A 20,035-nucleotide genomic window follows, 5' to 3' on the forward strand; every position below is an offset into this window, starting at 1 on the left:
CCTTATTGGTTAAGAGTGAAGTTGATCTAAGTCTGGTAGTTGTGTTTATGCAGTGCAGTATTCTCTTTTTGTATGAGTGACAACTAGAAAAAAAAAAAGTGAATTTATTTTTTTCTAATTTTAGCAGCCTGCAAGGTGGCTTGTAGGTAGTCACGCAGTCAGAGGGTTCCATATCTTGTTTGCTGTGCCTGTTCCTTGGCCAGAGCCAGAATCCAGCCACCTGATCTGAGCTAAAGTGAGATGATCTGTCCCATCCACTGGGAACAATTGTATTTAACAGTATAGCTGCACCAGTCCAAAAAAACTGTAGTGAATAGACTGCACTGGTGAAAGAATGTAGAATACTCAAGTGCAACTTGACTGTGCTTTAGAAAAGCAGCTGCCTGGTGGTGAGTGAATTAATTTGCAGTGCAGTCTAGTTGTAGGGTTGATTTTTTTTTTGTTTTAATCAGAAATCTCGCCTGTATTTTTAATACACTTAAAATAATGCAATGACTGTTTTGCTTGCCACTTCTCCTGCCTTCCCTTCCATTTCCCCACAGCATTCAGGTGTCATTACTGCAAGGCAGGAGGCAGAGCTCTGCTGCTGTCATTGCTGGGCTTTGGCAGGCAGTGCCTGTTGTCTGGTTAAAAAGAAGACTGAGGGAATTTAATATTGTAGCATCCATAAAAATGGGGGCACTTCATTAGACGAGACTGTGTAAAGCTTTCTTATGGATGGAATTTACATTAATGTATTTTATTGTTCCATCTAAGGAGATCAAATGATAAGCAGTGTCACGTACACGTTTGCGACTATTCTGTTAAATGGATTTTAATACTTAAATTTTTTTCTCATGCATTTCAAAGCAGCAATTATTTCCAAGGGTAAAGATAATGAAATTTGCCTTGATGCTCTCACGATTAAAGGGGAAAAAAGTGTAATTTAAGGTGTATCACGGTAGGTGAGGAGTTCTGCTCTGTCCCGTCCCACGCCTGTGTGTGTTGTCAGTGGGCCTGGTAGGAGTTTCAGCTGCAGGAAAAAGTGTTCCTGTTGATGACATTTCAGAGGCATGCTCAGAAAGGACGCCAAGAAGGAGTCTGGTGGCTGGTTTGGCATGGGGGGTCGGTGGGGAGGGAGAGAAGGCTGTAATCCATCTCAGCTGCGAGCGCAGGGTTTTCCCCTCGCGCTGGCTCTCACACGCACGCTCGCTCGCGGGGACATGTGACTTTTGGCCATATTAGCAGGTTTATCCAAGCCTAGCCCCTCTGACTAACAGATGTAGGGAAAAGGGCATTCTGGGATTGCAGCAGTTGCTTTTGAACAACAATGTCCTTTTTGTAAGAATCTGATGCTTCTTAAAAGATGGAACATGACATCATTACCGTCGATCCAAGAAACATTCCTTCAATAATACTGAGTGTGCTCTGGTTATCAGCTCCCTTCCCCCAGCTCCTTTCTCTTGCTTTTCTGACATGCTTTTTGTCTATTGTTTTGTTGGGGGCTGTAAATGTGAAACAGTTGTCTTTCAGTGTTATGTGCTTGCTAGAGCTGGAATCAAGTGGAATATTGTTGATTTATAAGAATGAAAGAAAAATAACAAAACCCCCACTTTTCCTCCAGCTTTCATAAATGTAGTGTGCTTCAGGTATGGGCTGAGCTGGAGCTAATTATTTCCCTTCCCACACGGTATTAGTTACTGTGTTATGCAAGGGAAGGTAGGGATATCACAGTCCCATTCCTGTGCATCTCACTTGGCCTCACTGGCAGCTGTGTGCAGATGCTGGTTGTTCCAAGGCTCTGCAGTGATCCTGCATCGATAGGAAATGTGTGAGTGCTCAGCAGTGCAGTGTGGCAGAGTTGCGAGCAGCTGCATATTTTCCTGTATGTGTGTGTATATCTTCTTCTACTTGGTCCACCACTGGGATTTCAGTGTTGGCTTTTCCTTATCCCTTGAGAGCAGGCTATCACAGAAACACATTCTGGGTTGCATTATAAATCTCTTTGAATGCTGACCGCTTGGAGGAAAATGCTGGATTTTGCTGCCCTTCCGTGCCTTCTCTCTCCCATGCATGTCTTCCTCAGAAAAGCTGGAGACTTCTGTGGAGTTTACAGCCAGGTACATCTTGGCTGTGTTTCGTAGCCAGGCTCTGCAGCAATGCTGGGAGGTCTCTAACAGGGAGCAGGCAGGCTGTGGCACTTCCACATGCTGCAACTCTCCAGAGAAGAGAACCGCTGAGCACAAACATGCCAGGAGTATGTCTTTTTCCATCCTTGCAGGAATTGCTCTGCAGAGACTGGAAAACAAATGATTCATTGATGGTCTAGAGGCTTGGAGAAAGGTGGAGTTTGTAGTGTCCAGAATGGGAGGAGAAATGGACAGGGCCTTCTGATGTGTTGTTTAAACTCTGATTTGTTGTCTTTCACATCTTCATAGTGGAAATAAACCCTCAGCTTTTTAAAGAAGCGAATTTGAGACACGAAATAGAAATAGAAAAAGTGTAAGTCTTGGCCAGACAGATCTTTTTGGAAAGAAGCAGGATGTGTGATTAACTGTTTGCCAGTGACAGAATTATTGGTGGTAATTTAGAGGGATTTGATAGGAAATCCTAATGCCTCCGATTAAGACAAAAAGAAGAGGGTTTTTTATTTGTGGTGGTTTTTTGGCATCACCTGTTGTAAAGATACAGTAAGATTTTAGCACAGCTTAACAGTATACTTTTATTCTGGATAGATTCCAAGACACAAAGCTTGTAGTAAATGAAAGCAAACTCATAGTGCAGACAGAAAGAATTTTACACATTCCCAGTTGTGTCTGAAGTTGCAAGTTCCTCTGAAGAAAGTGTTTGCCAATGGCCTATTGTCCATTGTCTCATGTGCCAGTCACAATTTAAATGTGCGCTCGCCTCTGCTGAAGCGGAGCAGAAGGAGGAGCATCGGGTGTGAAATCGGGTATCTCCTGTTCTGGATGCTGTTTCTCTGGAGAAAGGAGTTTCAAGTAAAACCTCCGAAGAACAGGAGCTTTGTGATAGACATCACAAAATTCAGACAGTTTTTTAGGACGCAGTGGCTGTAGCTCTTCAGGGGGAGGGTGTCACGGTCATATGGACACATTGCAGATGAACTGGTGGTCGCTGTAGGTCAGAGATTCTCTGAGTGCTCTGCAGGTGATCGAGCAGACGCCGGAGCATGGAATGCGCCTCATTCTGTGTTTCGGTTTTGGTTTCTGTCCTAGAGAAATGCTTGACTGGTGTCACAGTGGGGCTGTGACATTATCCCAGCACACGAGGGTGTGTGGCTTCAGGCACCAAGGCTGCTTGCTCTGGAGGAAGTGGAAGCTGCTTTGCTGTGGCTTGTTTGGGGCTCTTTGAGCAGAGGATAATCAGTGAAGGATTGCAATCTTTTTCTTGCAGTAATCCATGCTGAAGAGGCTCCATTCATACAGATGAGCCAAGGGTTGAAGCAGCACTTTAAACCCAGATAGTCGGTCGGCTGACTGCCCAGCAGGATGCCATCAACCAGCCGAGCGGGCAGCCTGAAGGACCCCGAAATTGCAGAGCTCTTCTTCAAAGAAGATCCAGAAAAGCTCTTCACAGATCTCCGAGAGATTGGCCATGGAAGCTTCGGAGCAGTTTATTTTGTAAGTAGCACCATGACTTGTCAATTTTAGCTGTGCTTCTTTTTAAACGGCGGGTGTAGACTTTTTTGAGCATAATGAGGAAAAGAATGACAAAAAGAATTACTGTGACTTTTTCTGTGTGGTGTTTGGGGCAGAGATGTTATCTTGTGTGTCGTTATGGCCTCAATCCTTTCACAAAGTTGCAATCTCTGCAAGGTGTTTGCATACAAAAAAAAAAAAAAAAAGAAACCAAACAAAAAAACCTGGAAACTTGGTCCTTGCCCGGTGCTTTTAGGTGCATCGTTATGTTGCAAGCAGGGATTTATGTGCAAATTAAAACATGGACTTCTGCTCCATCGATTCTGACTGGCAATGCAGTTCTCTCGGTCTGATCATCTCCTTATCACTTCTTGTTCCTTGAGAGAAATGGAGTTCTCTCTCCCTTTGTGCATACCCCGAGGCTCCCTTAAAGCCATTCTTTATGTTTGACACCTGAGTGTTGGTGCTTTTGTTGTCATTTGTCCTGTCACATCCATTCCTACTGCAGGCAAGAATCCCAGTATCCATCTGCATAAAACTTACTTGACATAAACGTCTGGACAGCAGAATTTTTCTCAGGCTGCTTGTACAGCTCAACTGGCAGTGGGATCTTCATGGCAACCTCAGTGCAGGTTGCTGTGTGTTAACCAAATAACTGTGGGGCCTTCATTAAAAAACACTTTCCTCGGAAAACCTTTTTCACGTTTATAATTATAGGAGGTGTGGCCAAACCTGCCAATTTTCCTTCAGAAAGCCATTTGTGTCACTATTTTATGAGATGCCTATTCAGTGTTAATAATTGCAGCAGACCATGTTGGGAACCTTCCAGCACAAATTTAATGCAGCACAGATGAACTAATTAGGAAAAGCTTCTTAATTTTGTTCAGTGCTTAAAACTATGAGCCACCACTGTCTGGGAACAGATCTGGGGGAGGAAGTGTTTTCTAACGAAACAATATTCACCTGTGGCCTTAAATTCACCTCATTTACTCACTTTGGTTAAAGAGTGAATATAAAGAGAGGGAGTTGACAAATCTGTCTTGCTGCTATGTGGAAATATTGAAGAAATGTTATGGAAGTTTTTTGAGAACACTGTATCTTTCAGAGGCATTGTGGAGCACACAGATATGGAAACCCATAAAGCAGCTGCAGGTAGCCTGTGAGCTGGAAGCAAACAGCATTCCCAAACACCGCAGGAAGGTGCCATGGGGTATTTGTAGCCTGCCTGAACTTTGTCTTTGTGGTCAGAGCTGATGGCCCATTACCAGCTCCATCTCCAAAGCAATTGCAACTCAGAGGCCGTTAATTTCTAGCCCTTCTTTCTCTTTTCCCCCACCATTTGAAATCACCAGTTCATTATAGATCGGTATTTACTCACCATAGAGTGCAATTATTTGCTGGCATTTGGATTGTGCTTCTTTGTCAGAAAATACCTCTGATTTGGCACTTGCATAAAGACAAGTGTAAGCAGTCACACAAACCCAGCCCATGTGGGGCTCATCTTTGTCAAGAGAGTGTTTCTGATAAAGACACTCTATTGCTGTTTCTGTGTTAGGAAGTTTAAACCTGTAAGTTTTGTTTTGTGCATTTTTTTACTACTAGTGGTTCTGAGATGTTGAATCTGAAACTGTTCCATGCAGTGTCACCCATCCTTCAAGCAGAAGCCCAAAAGATCAGAGAGACAACATGGAGAGGGAAATTTAATGTGAATTAAACAAGCATGAGGAACTAAAGCATAGGGGAGTCTATCTCTGGGGTACTTTATTCCTCTCTAAAAGTAGAAATAAAACTTCTTAAGTTTCTTTAACAAGATTTTGATTCTGCTGCTGCAAACAATTAAACTTTCTCTAATTAATATAATATTGGACAGTAGACAATAGCTGCTTTAAATTATATTACTGAAGCCAGTGACATACTCCACTTTTTCTTTGTGCATACTTTGCCTTTATCAATGCTGGAGCTACTCTGGTCACCAGATGTTGATCTTTTGTGTGGAGTTTTTGGAGGAAAGCAGGATCTATGTGCATACATGTCTGCCATAATACAAGCCTTGTTCATTTGGATGATTGAGAGGAACTGGTCTTGCACATTCTCCTGGCTTTTGTCTAAGAATTGTCTTCTCAATTATCAAAGATCAGAGGGAAAATTTAAAAAGCAAATGAAACTCTGTGATTTTAATATTTCTGGGGTGTCAGCCAGGACAGTTCTCCCTCTCTAGGACAGTAGGTGTTCAGGAAACTCTGTCAGGTGTTGTTTGCTTGGGTTTTCTGATGGAAAACATCCTCTCTCCAGGCAGCTTTCATGGCATACAGCCTGCACAAAAAATGTGGTTGATAAATACATGTGGGTGTAATTACCCAATAGAAAATCCATATAAACCTGAAATCTCCCCTACCTTATTTAAAATAGAATTTAGTGTTTCACTGTTAGTTGTACCCATGTTCCTTCCCTTTTAGCAGTGATCCCAGCAATGGATGATATATATTGATCTTACTCTTGTCTTTTTGTTTCTGTTGCAGAAAGTTCATTTTATTTCATTTTCTTTCATAATTGATAAGAATTTTGCTGTTTCACCTCATGGTTTTAGTTTCTTAGAAACTGCAAGTCTGGCACCTCTGAATCATTTTTGGTATTATCCTTACCCTACTCTGCAGTGTAATAATAGCTTTTGCTTGACACAAGAAACCTACTACACTGGAACACTGCAGATGGAGCAGAAGAATAACCCACTCTCTTTTGTTAGAGCTGGGTTCCTTCTGCTGTACTGTAGTATTTTGCTTCCCTGCTTTATTGGCAGTTCTTCACACAGCTGATTGTGTTTAATCAGTAAAGATCTAGGAGTCAGAATTTTATTCTGCCTTTTTTGCCTCAAACAAAAAAAATAGTCATCCACCACCCAACTGTACAGGTACTATCAGTGAGTGGATCCCCTCAAACAGAAAGAGAAGTAAAAATAGTATTGGTTCAAGCTTATCATAACCAGTTGAAATAAAGACTAGCAGGGAATTCTGGGAATCTCTTTAATGAACAGTAGAATTAAAACATGTCTGAAAAACCTTTTTATAAAAGGCAGAGCCCTAGTACTTCATTAATCCGTGTTCTGGTAGGCTGTGCTTGATAGTACAAATATATTAAAAATCAGCATTTTCATCAGTCATCAGTGAATGCTGTGGTGCACATTATTCTGATGTATATCCTTTGGCTTCATGTCCAAGTTGATTATTATTATCAGAGAGACTCAGAGGTCTTTTCCTCCACCACCCTCCAGTGCTGCTGAAATCTGTAACAGAGAAATCTGGGGTCTTATCTGGAGCCATCCTTCCTACAGGATGCTGCCTGTTCTCCTGTCATGGGGATTGAGCCCTTGCTTTGGTGCTGAATCAAACAAAGCTGCTCCTTTAGTCCTTGCCTTGCATTGTTGCTGTCTGAAGTTAGGAAGTTTGCCTTTGAAGTATGAAAAACTATGTACATTTATGGTGCAGTGTAAAGAACAATACTGAAATTCAGAAATCTCATCCGAAGATGGGTCACTTGGATTGCTGCCATGTCTTTCTGTATCATCTGCCTTCCTTTAAGACACAAAAGCTAATTTTTGAGAGCACTGGGGAGAAACCTGCTCCAGACACTGGTGGCTATCTCCAGTGCATTATGTGACACGTTTCCATATGGTTTGAATGGAACTGAGTGGCTGAGCCTTGCTACTGTTTCATGTGGAATGGACCTGGGCAGGGAGAGAGGATGATTTAGGGAAAATCCCTTCTACTTGAATCAGAGCTGCTTTTATTAGCTATGATTTTTAGTTTAAGTCACAAAGCTTGACTCCTGCAGAGACTTGGTGGATGCTGAGCATGGAAAAATGTCACACCTTGTCTCCCAGACAGGAGAGTGATCTTTCACTTTGGAAAGAAATTTCTGATTCTTGCAGAGATCACACCTCTTGGAAGACATTTTAGTTTAATGCACTGCAAAAGTTAACTAAGAAGAGAGATTATTTTATGATTGTGTGTGGCTTGCATCTTATGGAATGCTGGGGCCTGAAGAAACTGATGGATTGTGTTTTCCTGTTCCAGGCACGTGATGTGCGCACCAATGAAGTGGTGGCCATCAAGAAAATGTCATATAGTGGGAAGCAGTCCAATGAGGTATGTAGAACATGTTGTATATTAAATTTTGAGTATTGCAAATAATTACTATATGGGATGAGCTTAGTTAGCTTGGGTTCCTGTAGGAGAAATATTTTCTGTAACTGTAAAGGTGAATAAGAGTACTGTGTAAACAAAATAAATCAGTTTACTGTTCAGTGTATTTTTATGTAATCTGCTTCTGAGAAGGATGGGTAGAACTCTCTTCTTTCAGATAGGACTGGTTTTGGGACCACATAAATGTGTAGACACGAAAAAAAGGAAAATTAAAAATGATGGGTTTGTGTGTTGGTGTCTTACTGCTCTTAAATGGTCCATTTTAAATACCTTTCAAAAAAACCATGTTGCTTCCTGGACAAAGGAATGATAAGAATGGATGGAGTAGTGAGAGCTTCAGAGGGAGCCTTGCTTGTACAAAGTAGTGAGGCAGAACACATCCCTCCCTGGAATGGCTGTGCTCATGAGCAGCTGAAAGAAAGGCGAAACAATGGTGAATGAATGAGTGTGAAAATCTGAACAGCAGCATCATTGCAGAAGAATTGCCTGGGCCAGGGATTGAGGCAATCTTTGCAGAGGGGTCTGTAGAAGTGGACCTCTGAGGTTTAGACATTAAGTGCTTTCATGGCTACCCCAGATGTGTCTCCTTTCCCTGGGATGCTTAGCAGAGAGAGTTGTATTTACACTTGGAGCATTTAAGTGCTAATACAAATTCTTGAAAAGCCCAAGATGACACAAGCAGCTGATTTGGTATTATTTCTGGTAAATAACATCAATCAAATCATGGCATGATTTTTCAACAGAAGTATTTATCTTGAGCATGTCGTCCAAAGCATTTATGGTTCCCTCTCTCCATTCTCTGTATTCCCATCTTAGCAGCAGTCTTGCTCTGATGAGTTCGACTAACAGCTCATTGCTTTTTGTGCCTGCCTTTTGTGTATTGATCATCTGCCCTCCAAGGAGCTGAACTATTCCTTCCTCTGTGTGTGTGTGTGTGTGTGTCTGTGTAGGAGGTAGAGGTGGCAGTGTGTCTCCAGCAGTCCTGAATTCTAGCTTTAGAGTTAAATCTGCTATGCCTGTTTCTGTTTTGTCGCTGCGGTGACTTGTTTAACTCTGTACTGATGAAAGAATAATTTGTACTTGCTACTTGTCCTACTGTTTTAATTACTGTGAGCTATAAATACTCTATTCATATGAATGAAACAAACTGTGCATGCTTCAGAAATAGCTTTTGTTTGTCTTCAATGCCTATGTTTCTTTATTTTGAAGAAAGTAATAAGCCCAGGATTAAAACACTTTCTATTTTACGTCCATATTTATTTGTTTCGTTCAGAAGTTCACTGGAGTTATGATCTAGCCTATGTAAAGAAATTTGATTAAGGGCATTCTGGTATCATTTATATTTACTTTGGTTTCATAATATGATTTTATCATCAGTGGGAACAATTATTCTCTCAATTATGGTCATATTTTATACTAAAAATAAGTTTAAAACCATTGAAAAATGTCATACTGTGGTCTTAATGTGATCTTGGGGCTTTTTTTTTGCAGGAAATCATGAATAATACTTCTTGACTAATACATCACTTCTCTCTTTCCAGTGTAGAAGTTTAGCATGGTGCTTTCTTGGTTTGGCTTTTACTGCTTAGTACCTCAAGGCCTTTGTGACTGCAGTGAGAGAGTTTATGTTATAGCTGCACTGTGTAATTATGTAGCATTTCTGCTGTTGGGAAATGCTTAAAGTAGTCAATCAGCTGCCTCAGTAGTGGGCTTCTATGTTCCCTGGTTTCGTGTGTTTCTCTAACCCTGAAATTTTTATTGAGGAGGATTTGGGGTTTGCAGATGTTTTCCAAAGCCTTAGGGTAGATGGGCCCTCTGTCCCTCTGTGAATACTACCCACTTACCAACACGTCAGAAAGAGTGTGCTGAGAGATTAGCAGGACCTGGAAAACAGCTTTTGAGCCTTTTGCTGTTGGGTGAGGTTATCTTCCCTCTGGTTAACTTCAGAACTGATACTCTTGCTCAAAAACATTTGCAATATCAACACTCTTACTTTGATGGCTGCATACTTAAGTTGTTTCAGCTACTGCATTTAATTTTGAAGGTACTTTCTGGTAGTTCTAGTTTTGCTGTTGCACTCTCAGACTTTTGGCCTTCTTGCCTGAGGAAATGTGGACGTGCAGCAGATGGGGGGACTTGGGTGTCTCCAGGGGAAGCAATGTCAGTGTCTAGGCACACACTGAAACTTGACATTTTGGCCTCTTCTGTACTTTAAAGTTGCACTAGCAGAGCTCTCCTTATTATAAACCTGGCTTTGTTTTATCTGTTTATATTTTTTCTCCAGCAGAACTATTCCTTTATCTAGTAGGTAACTCATTTTAAATTTGCCCTTGTAAAGATTAAACTAGCAATAGAGAAACATTATCAAGAATGTAGTCAGATAGTTGGCAGCTGATAAAGGGAGGCTCATCCAGTGTAATACAGTGACTAGTAGGGATAGGTCTTTATAGTAACAAGAGTTGGGAGAGGCAGCTGATCCTGCTGAAGGACACTTATCACACACATCTCTTTCAGATTGGGGTGTATGTTTGATTTGACAACAGAATTGGTATCCCTAAATAGAAGATCGCTTCTTTTTTGAAGACTTGGTCAAATATTAAGTGTTTACCAGTATATCCTATGCACACATATAAATAGAAAGCATTATATTGATGAAAGATCCTTGCATACAGCCTAACTGATCAGCAACTTATTTTGTAGGTCTGCAGTGAGCATCATAGTGTCAACACAAACTTACTTTGATTTGAACCTTGAGATAGTTTTGCCTCTTAAAATAATTAAATTACATAATAACAACAACCAAAAAAAAAATAAATAAAAAGGAAAAAAGTAACAGTTCTGTAAAGTCTTTCTATTCCTTTTATTCCCTACAGAAATGGCAGGATATTATTAAGGAAGTCAAGTTCCTCCAAAGAATAAAACACCCTAACAGTATAGAATACAAAGGCTGCTATCTGCGGGAGCATACAGCATGGGTAAGCATCTGCTGCTCTGCACTTGTCATGCCTTGGTTAAAGGTACTTTGAAATCTCTCCAGCTGCATTTTGAGAGGCACCTGAGCACTGACTGGTGTTGCACAGACTGAGATGGGCCTTACAGGTGCTCAGCAAACTGAATGTACTTGCTGGAACCAATATTTAAGGAAATTTTCCCTTTAGCTTAGATTCAGTGTTGCTGTTCTAGTGTATTTAACTTGATAAACTGAGTATTTGAAATAATGTACACCCATTACTAATAAAGTTTTGTAGTGCAGTATACTAAAGAAATCATATTATTGAACTAATAGTTTAAGTTGTAAGTACTGTTTTGTGAATAACTTCAGTAAATCTGTAGGGCAATGTTTTAGTTTCTCTTTTTGAAATCTGACTGGGACAGAATCTAAAGTAAATCCCTAAATAGCCCTTTAATACTCTGATAAGCTTGTTAAGTGCAGTTTAACATTCCTGTTAAGTATGTGCATATAAAATACGATATGTAATACAATACCTAACTGGTTATGAATGTGCTTTGGCCTTCCTTACAAGTGGTGTTGCTTGGTGTCTTACACAGGAGGGTTATGCCTGCTTCCAGTTAGGGCTGTACTTGTGGGAGGGGTCAGTGTGACAGTGCTGGGATGGAGTTTATGGTACAAGCAATACACTTGCTTGGTTATGGCAGCCTGCGCTGTGTGCTCCAGGAATTAGTTCTAGATTTCTCCATACACGTCTAGAAAACGTATATTTACTATTACAGATTTTCTAACTACTTTGATTTCTTCCTGTAACAGCTTGTTATGGAGTATTGTTTAGGATCAGCATCAGACTTACTAGAAGGTAAGTCACACATGTTTATTTGATGGCAAGTCAGAAGTAAAGTACTGAACTAGGAGGTTACAGCATCACAGAATTTTCCTTGCATTTATAGTTTTGTTTGGGGCCAGAGTGTGTATAAATAGGCACAGTTTTTTAAATTCTTGCATAGTTGTAGTGGTTTTTCTGTAGAATATTTGCTCTCCCAGGTGCTTAGTTTCTCCTTGGTTAACATTATTTTAAAGTTGTCAGTCAGCTATTTGTTTGCTTCTGGGTTTTAGGTTCTCCTGACACAACAGTTCAAGATTTACTTCTGAAAACCCTTGCCATTGATCCCAGTGCTTACTAACATTAGGCCTGTTGACGAGAATATCACTACAGCAGTGTTAGGGTTCTGCTTAATGAGGTCTTTCATTAAATGGTCATTTTTCTATCAGGCTTCTTGTAGTGAACTTTCTTTGAAGAGATATGTATGGTCAGTAAGTTGTTTCCTTGCCAGAAGCATTTCAGGACCAAAAGCTGAGCTTGCTACAATTTATGTGTGAATTGCTGTAAATTTCTGGGGTTTGGGGTTTCACTTCATTAATGGAAAACTGGATATTGAGTCCTAAGTAGTTACTTGGGAGAATGGTCACATAACTGACAGGGATCTAGTTTATAGCTGGAGAGGGGTCTCTTTGGTAGTAAATAGCTGCTGGTTTACAGTTAAAAGATTACATTTGATTATAGAATGTACTCTGTGGACTATTTTTACATTTGCTTCTCATACTGAACCTAGTGAAAATGAACTTTTAGTATTTCTGTTTACATTCCTGACAGTACTGGCTTGCATGCTGCAAACTGTATTGTTTTCTGTAATATTGAATTTCACATAAATTCTTTCCTTAAGTTCATAAAAAGCCATTGCAAGAAGTGGAAATAGCAGCAATTACCCATGGTGCTCTCCAGGGATTAGCATACTTGCATTCTCACAATATGATCCATAGGTAAGTGGTTATACTTTTGCTGTCTCACACACACTTACACCTAATTTGTTTTGTTCATTGTATCCCCTCCATCCCAAATTCAACACTCTAAGCAGAGATTTCCTTTTCACAGTAACCATATGCTCCCAAACAAGACATTTATAGTAGTCTAAACACTAGCAAGCTCTGTATCTGCACGTGCCCTGCCTCTTACAGCTGATGTTCATAATTTCTGCAGAATTCCTTCAAATCTTAGCTTTTCAGTGCTGATTGTCTCTGAAGCAGTGAATAGCAAGTGCACCCAAAGAGTTTGTAGGAACTGTAAGGCCAAGAATGCCGGGGCAGGGAGAGCACTAATTCTTGAAAAATTAATTTTATACAAACACATGCGTTGAGAAGCACACAGTAAGTTTCGGATGCAAATGTTCTTTGTGTTTAAAGTAGCTTCTGCATTTTAGTACAATGAAGAATTTGAATAGTTACATTATTAAGTCCTTTTAAAAAACTTCGATAAAGACATACTTGATTCAGAAGGTTTTGCTGAACTGTGTGTGAAGCTTTTCATGTTGTACCACTTAAAGTTCATTATTAAGGCAGACATTAAGACTAACATGTAAGACAAAGGAATCCAAAACCAGAGGCCACTTAAAGCAATTAACCTAATGGTTAAAGACTTAGTGTATGGAGGAAATGTGAATATTTTGCAGCTTGAACATGTGAATATTGGTGTGTGTCATAGTCTGTCCAATAGTTGTCTTCTTTGGAGAGGAGATAGGCTGACACTTGTATTCTGTCACCAGAGATATCAAGGCAGGGAACATCCTGCTGACAGAGCCAGGACAGGTGAAACTTGCTGACTTTGGGTCTGCTTCCATAGCATCTCCTGCCAACTCATTTGTGGGGACGCCATATTGGTAAGCCAAGAGTTCCACTTATTTCTGGCTTTGTGAAGTGACAGGACTGTGTATTGGCTGTTTAATAGACTTGGGCTTATTGGAGCTAGCTTTGTAATCTTCTAGTCATGGTGATAAAATGTACTTTGTTAGAAAAAAAGGTTTAAGTATTAAGTAGGCTCTGAATTCCAAGAAATTGTGTATCCCTGTGTTTGTAGTTCACAAAAAGTAATAAAAATATTTTGCTGTTCTACTTTGAGTGACCTAAAGTGGTAGAGGTGGGATTGAATCATCTGTAATATATTTTAATCACTCCCCCCAGTGGTTTAAACAATTCGTGTATTCTCACCGCGTCTGGTTGTTGAAATAACTGAAGTGTTTTTTCTTTCATAGGAAAGGCCAGGTTCACTGAACCAACCCCTTTGCAGATCCCTTGTATGCTTTTGATCTCTTACACCTAATCTGTGGTGTTTACTCAACTGCATGTTATAATTATTTCACCAGAGTTGGTCAGCCAGCTAAACTATTGGAAATGTGGAAGGATGAGAAGGTGGTGATCCTCATAAATGGAGAGCTGGGCAAAGCACAGGAGAACATCACACAGCCTCTGCAGGCCTCCACTAGTGTGGCTGCCTGGTCTTTGTTTCCAGTATTCCATGGTCATACCTGATACCTTAGGGAATGATTGGTTAATGGTAGCTGAAATCACAGAAACAGCCTGTTCTCTAGTGATGAAGATAATGTGTTCCATTGCCTATTTTGAGCACCAATTTCTTTTCTTAGGATGGCCCCAGAAGTGATTTTAGCCATGGATGAAGGGCAGTATGATGGCAAAGTAGATGTTTGGTCTCTTGGAATTACCTGTATTGAGTTAGGTAAGTTATTTCCTTTGAAAAAAATTAAAATGTTGTTATTTAATACCTAGAACTTATTCAGCAGAATCAGAGTGCAGAAGATTTGTGCTCTCTTTCTTGTCCTGGTTTCTCTGGGCCCTGAGTTTTAGAGAAAAGAGTGAAATGTGCTTTCTAGAATTCAGGACCAAGTCTCCAATTTAATGTTTATGGAACTAGTGTTTTCATTACCTGAAGAAAAAGAGTTATATAGACAAAGAGAGTAGCCAAGTGATATCACTAAGGGTGTTCACATTCTTGTGGGAGAGGCAGTTAACTTCTGAACTGAAAAACAGTCAATTGCTGAACAGCTTTAGAAGTTTAAGGTACCAATGTGGAGATATATTTAGAGATATTAGTTTATGTTTTTTCTTTGAAAATTTCACATATGTTAACAAATTCTGCAGTGATGAAGTTCTGGAGAAGTGGACACCTTCAAACCTGTTTTCAGTGTGTGTTGTCACTTCTGAATAGATTTTTTTTCCCTTAAATGAAAAGATACAAAATAATCCAATTTTGAAGTGATAACTTGAAACTCAAAGCCTAAAGAAATGATGGCATTGCCATTAGAACAGACCCTTTAAAGCAGGATGTGAGTTTGAAGGGACACTGTTAGTATGGTATTCTGTTCAAATTTAACACATTGTGTTTTGTTGGAACAAAAACGCCCTTGCTGAAGCACACCATGCATGCCACTGCTCCCATGCACCTGAGGCTGTCCTCCCATCCTTGTCACATCTGATTGCTCCTGCTCCAACCCGACCTCCATGGAGGAGCAGCCCAGCCAGGCAGTGAGAGCTCTCAGGAACACACTAATCCATGTGAACTGCACAGTTTAGCTAAAAATGCTGTCTGGCATTCCAAACTGTCAACTTCATTTTCTTCCAGAACGCAAAATAGATTCTTTCTTCAGAGCAGAGATTTTTTTTCTTGTTGTTGTTGTTCTTTTTTCTTTTTTGGTTGCCAATGTAAAGCAAGTTTGAAGGGGTGTGACTGTCATGACAGAATCCTGCTCCGAGTGGAGTAAGGAGACTTGGCTGGCTGCAGGGCTCCAGGAATGCAGTGAGCTCATGGCCACCACACCCCCGGGAGTCCTGCACGCCGCGTTCTTGCAGGATGAAGTGTGTTGGGCTTCGTCTATGGCTGCTGGCGTGGTGGGAGGTGAGACTAGGTCAGGACAGCAGAGCAGTGTAGGCTGGGTCCATGTGCCTGGCTCATTTGTGTTGCTTTGAGTAAGCATGGGAAGGCAGCAGGGAAATGAGACGTCTGGTAGTCTTCTCAAATTAGCACGTAGTCTTAAAAATGGTCTTATTGAGGGCTCAGTTTCAGGGTTTCCAGAAGATTTCTATTTTATTCAGGTAAGCTAAGAGAAGGAAAGGTAGAGAGAACAGTCAGTTAAAATAGTTTAATGAATAATCTGTCTGATCCTTGATAGCAGCAACTAGTTATCTGACAGATTAGAGGAGGTAAAGTGCTGAATTTGAGGAAAGGCTTAAGTCCTCAATTTACCCATTCTGAGGAATTTGTAGGGCTTAGTCCATCCTGCCAGAGCCATGTGTGAACTATGATCTCTGATCCATAGTTGAGTCCTACTCTTCAGCTCAGAACTGAGGAGCAGACTAAGAAAAGTAGCATTATTTTTTCCTTGTTTATTTTTTTTTGAGGGAAAAAAGTTTTCTGTTGCATTTTTCAGTAGTGTAGGACCATCCTCGTGGCCTGACCAGCTTCTCTGGAATGTCTATGGTGAGGCTGAGCTTTATAAATTTGCCCCATAAACATTCTGATGAAGCTTCAATTTTGTTGTTACAGTGAGATCATCTCCTTCCTCATTAAGCTTTCATGCTGTGTCAGTCTATAAGAGTAACACAAGCTTGAAAGAGAGAAGAGCCAAAGAGAAGGCAACTCTCAAAATAGTATAAAGAGTTGGCCTGTTGCTGACTTCCTGCCCGTGTGCTTAGTCAGTTAAGTGTGATTTGATGGTTCTTGTAACCAGCTTTTTCTTCATCACTGCTGTCCTGCTAGAAATAAATATTTCTTAGCTTTTTAGCAACTGTAGATTAAAAAAAAAACAAAGGGGGGTGTATAAAACCAAGAATGCTTAGTGGCTAAACACCCAGTATAGAGCTTACTGTTAACTTACTCCTATTTTAGTACATTACAATGAGTCAGAGAACTCAACTATGATAAACCACGTAATTTAAAAGCTTGAGAGGACAAGGCATTTGATCTTCAAAGGGCTTTCATCTTCTGCAGTGGCACAGGACGTATGCCAACATATCTGTCTGATTGCAGGGTAGGGTTGGTTTGGGGTTCCATGTTCAGGCAGTAGGGATTTTGCTGATGTGGTTCTCTTTTTAAAGGGATGTAAACTGTACAAAAAAAAACCCAAAACCAAAACGAGCAACAACATGAGACTATCTCCCTATATAAAACCTTCTTTTCTCTTGTGTGCAGCGGAAAGGAAGCCTCCTTTGTTTAACATGAACGCAATGAGTGCCTTATATCACATAGCGCAGAATGAATCCCCTACACTACAGTCTAATGAATGGTGAGTATTGCTGAGGGAGGAATGTTGTAGGGGATCGCTGTAAATGGAGTGCTTTGTCATGCTGAGTTCTTGAAATGGCTGGAGTCCTGTTGGGAGGATGTGAGCTGGAAGGTTCTCATTAGATTCACTATACATTTCGTACACAAAATTGACCAATTACTAAATATATGTTTGAGACTCTTCAGTGCACTAGGAACAGGACAGGCTGCTGGAAGAACTTAAGATCCTGTAAAAAATTCCGTTCATGGGTCAGTAAACTTTTGAAGCTCCCAAGCTAGCCAAAACTGTGGGTTTTAGTGGGTTTTTTTAATCACAAACCACACTGTCAATTTCTAAACCATGTTTTGTTGAAGTATTGCTTTGCAAGATGAAGACACAGCCTATGTGTGGCAAGTGTCTATTGCATAAACTTCAGAGGAATAAAGCACAGTAGTAACGTTTTGCACCTCCCAGCCTCAACAACTGTCTTTGGAAAACAGCAAATACAGTAAACTAATTTCAGAAGTTAAAAACTTCCTAATTATGGTTTACTGAACTATAGTTCTTGGCCTAGGAGCTACAAACATCCAGATGTAAGGATCTTGACTCCTTAAAGAATTAAACTGTGTCGTTAACTTAGGTGGATTTTTTTTTCCTCTCCTTGACACAGGTCTGATTATTTTCGAAACTTCGTAGATTCTTGCCTCCAGAAAATTCCTCAAGACAGGCCTACATCAGAGGAGCTTCTGAAGGTTGGCTTGCTTGTCCTTTCTATTTTCCATGTGGTATTAAAAGGGGCTGTGCCCTGTGATGATGATCTGTCTCACCTACTGTACAAGGTTATGGTTAATGATGCTCAAACACCTTTGAGCTGCGAGTGCTGTGGGGTGTACTGAGCTGGCAGCCCTGGCTTTCCTGCCTGTCTGCAGTGTCTCAGAGTGTTCCCCAGGTGACTTTCCAAGCCAGCCTTGGAGTTCTCATCATAAAAGGTCACTCCACCAAGTGACACTGGATGACCATCGACTTGTCAAGAGTTTTAGTTTGTAAACTCAATCATTCCAGTGATTGTAATTAATCCTGACAGAGCTGCTGTGCATTAGCTAACAAAAATACCTTTTGTTACTTCCCTCTGTGTTCTGTGCTATAGAACACTCCAATGTGCTTTACACAGTACCTGAAATCCACTGTTGGGGGAGAGGGGGCGAAAGAAAGCAGTTCTTCCTCCCTGTATTTTTCCTTGCCATGAAAAAGCCTTAGCAGTCTGCAGGCTTTCTCTTGCTTTATTTCTTTGCTTCTTTTTTAATTCTTCATTTTCTAAATGCTGCAGGTACTTGGCTTTGCTCACTGTAGTCTGGAGACAAAGCCAGTGGGGTAGATAGTTGCAAAGGGCTGACATGTGAACAGAACTCAGAGAGAAGTTGGGTGTTGGAGCTGCTTTTTTGTGTGACTTTGATGGATTTCCTTTGTGGCATCAGGTGGCATTCAGAATTTTGCTAGCTTGTCATTCTCTTTACAGTGCTTCTCACATTTTGGGTTTCTTTTTATCCTGGCCCTGTTTCTGCTAAACAGAAAGTGTTTTTCCAAATTTTTTGCATTGCAGGGAAATGGATGCTATTTATGAAGGTTTTATCAGCACCTTTTTACATGTTTTTACCTAAAAATGGCTCTGAGGACTTGTGCCTCTTTGAAAACTGTCTATTCAGAAAGTAAATGCAATTATCCAGGAAAGGTTTCAGTGTGGGTGTGTAGTCCTGCCATTTCAGAATTGTACAGATTGGTTTTATTTTGAGCAATGTACTGCAATTAAAGAGAACATTGATGGAAATAATACGTTTGGGAATGTATTCCCTCCATAACTATAGTCTGAAACAGCTGCATGCCACTTTACAGGGACAGGTAGGGAATGTACAATGTCGGAAACAGCATTGCAGTTCTCTAAAGGAACAAAATGAAAGTAGTGGTGGTGTTAATAATGACTCATGCTTGCACAGCACATTGCATCTGGGGACTGCAAAAGCTGCTTCTGACATACATAGACAGTTCTTGCTTTACCTTTTGGCAAAATGTAGCCACCTTTGCAGAGAAATGTGGCGAATATCTCCAAGAAAAGAGCAGAACACAGGGAACTGTTCCAGGACCAGGCTCTAAGGTTCACAGCCTATTTTATGACTCAGAGTTGTATGATGAATATTTGATTCCCAGGCTTTTCTAAACAAGGAAAAAGGTTTTAAACTGAGAGTTAGCTGATGAGTTAACTAACATTTGGTTAAAAATACCAGCCAGTCTAGTACCTTTAGCTTTTATTTGGTATTTGTTGCTCTTCCCTCACCAAACCACAAGTAGATAATGTCTCTGAAGTCTAGGTTTATAGTGAGTAAGTTTTCATGGCATGTAAAATGCCATTTCGGGGTTTTTACATCTTTAGTTTTTGGTACACTCATTCTGAAATCTGTCTGGATTGTGAAGTCTAAAAGTAATGCCAGTGTTAGCTGTGAAGGTGTTCTCCTGTGCAGGGGGGAGGGCTAATAAAGCCAACTAGAGCTCATCAGTGTGTCCTCAAAGCATGTGCATTGGAGGCATGAGAGGCCACTCACCTATTTGTGTGTCCTGCAGCACATGTTTGTTCTTCGAGAGCGGCCCGAAACAGTGTTAATAGACCTGATTCAGAGAACAAAGGATGCAGTGAGAGAACTGGACAACCTGCAGTATCGTAAAATGAAGAAGCTCCTCTTCCAGGAGGCCCACAATGGCCCTGCAGTGGAAACACAGGAGGAGGAGGAGGTGAGAGAAATGCTGGATTTCATCACTGAACCAGAGAAAATGAGACTGTCATTTAAATAACCACAATTCAGATATTGCTGAAATGAAGGGAGGCTGTTTACACACCTGGCTGTAAACACTGTCTCCCTCTTTGTGCTTGGAATAAAGCTACCTCAAGGCACAAACAAGGACAAACAGGGTAGATGCCTAGTGCTGGCAAGAAGCTGTGCCATGTGTTCATGCTTGAACAGTCAGCTTCCAGTCCTGTAAATCCTTGCTTTCTTTGCCTGTTTATGAGGCTTCATGAGGACTCTTTAGCAACTGCAGTTAACCTCTGTTTTGACCATATGTACTGAAAATGTTGTAAATCTAAGG

General features: G+C 40.7%; 1 protein-coding gene across 1 annotated transcript in view; it reads left to right on the forward strand.

The window, feature by feature from the left end:
- TAOK1 (TAO kinase 1) overlaps positions 1-20,035 on the forward strand; it is a 63,782-nt gene that overhangs the window by 25,868 nt on the left and 17,879 nt on the right. The window contains exons 2-11 of the mRNA XM_066333398.1: positions 3,394-3,620; positions 7,709-7,780; positions 10,711-10,812; positions 11,604-11,649; positions 12,515-12,611; positions 13,391-13,504; positions 14,267-14,358; positions 16,828-16,921; positions 17,571-17,652; positions 19,514-19,681. Of these exons, the coding sequence (XP_066189495.1) occupies positions 3,489-3,620; positions 7,709-7,780; positions 10,711-10,812; positions 11,604-11,649; positions 12,515-12,611; positions 13,391-13,504; positions 14,267-14,358; positions 16,828-16,921; positions 17,571-17,652; positions 19,514-19,681 (999 nt within the window). The 5' untranslated portion in view covers positions 3,394-3,488. The remainder of the gene's footprint in view (positions 1-3,393; positions 3,621-7,708; positions 7,781-10,710; positions 10,813-11,603; positions 11,650-12,514; positions 12,612-13,390; positions 13,505-14,266; positions 14,359-16,827; positions 16,922-17,570; positions 17,653-19,513; positions 19,682-20,035) is intronic.

This window comes from Sylvia atricapilla, chromosome 20 (assembly GCF_009819655.1).
Source record: "Sylvia atricapilla isolate bSylAtr1 chromosome 20, bSylAtr1.pri, whole genome shotgun sequence".
NCBI lineage: Eukaryota > Metazoa > Chordata > Aves > Passeriformes > Sylviidae > Sylvia > Sylvia atricapilla.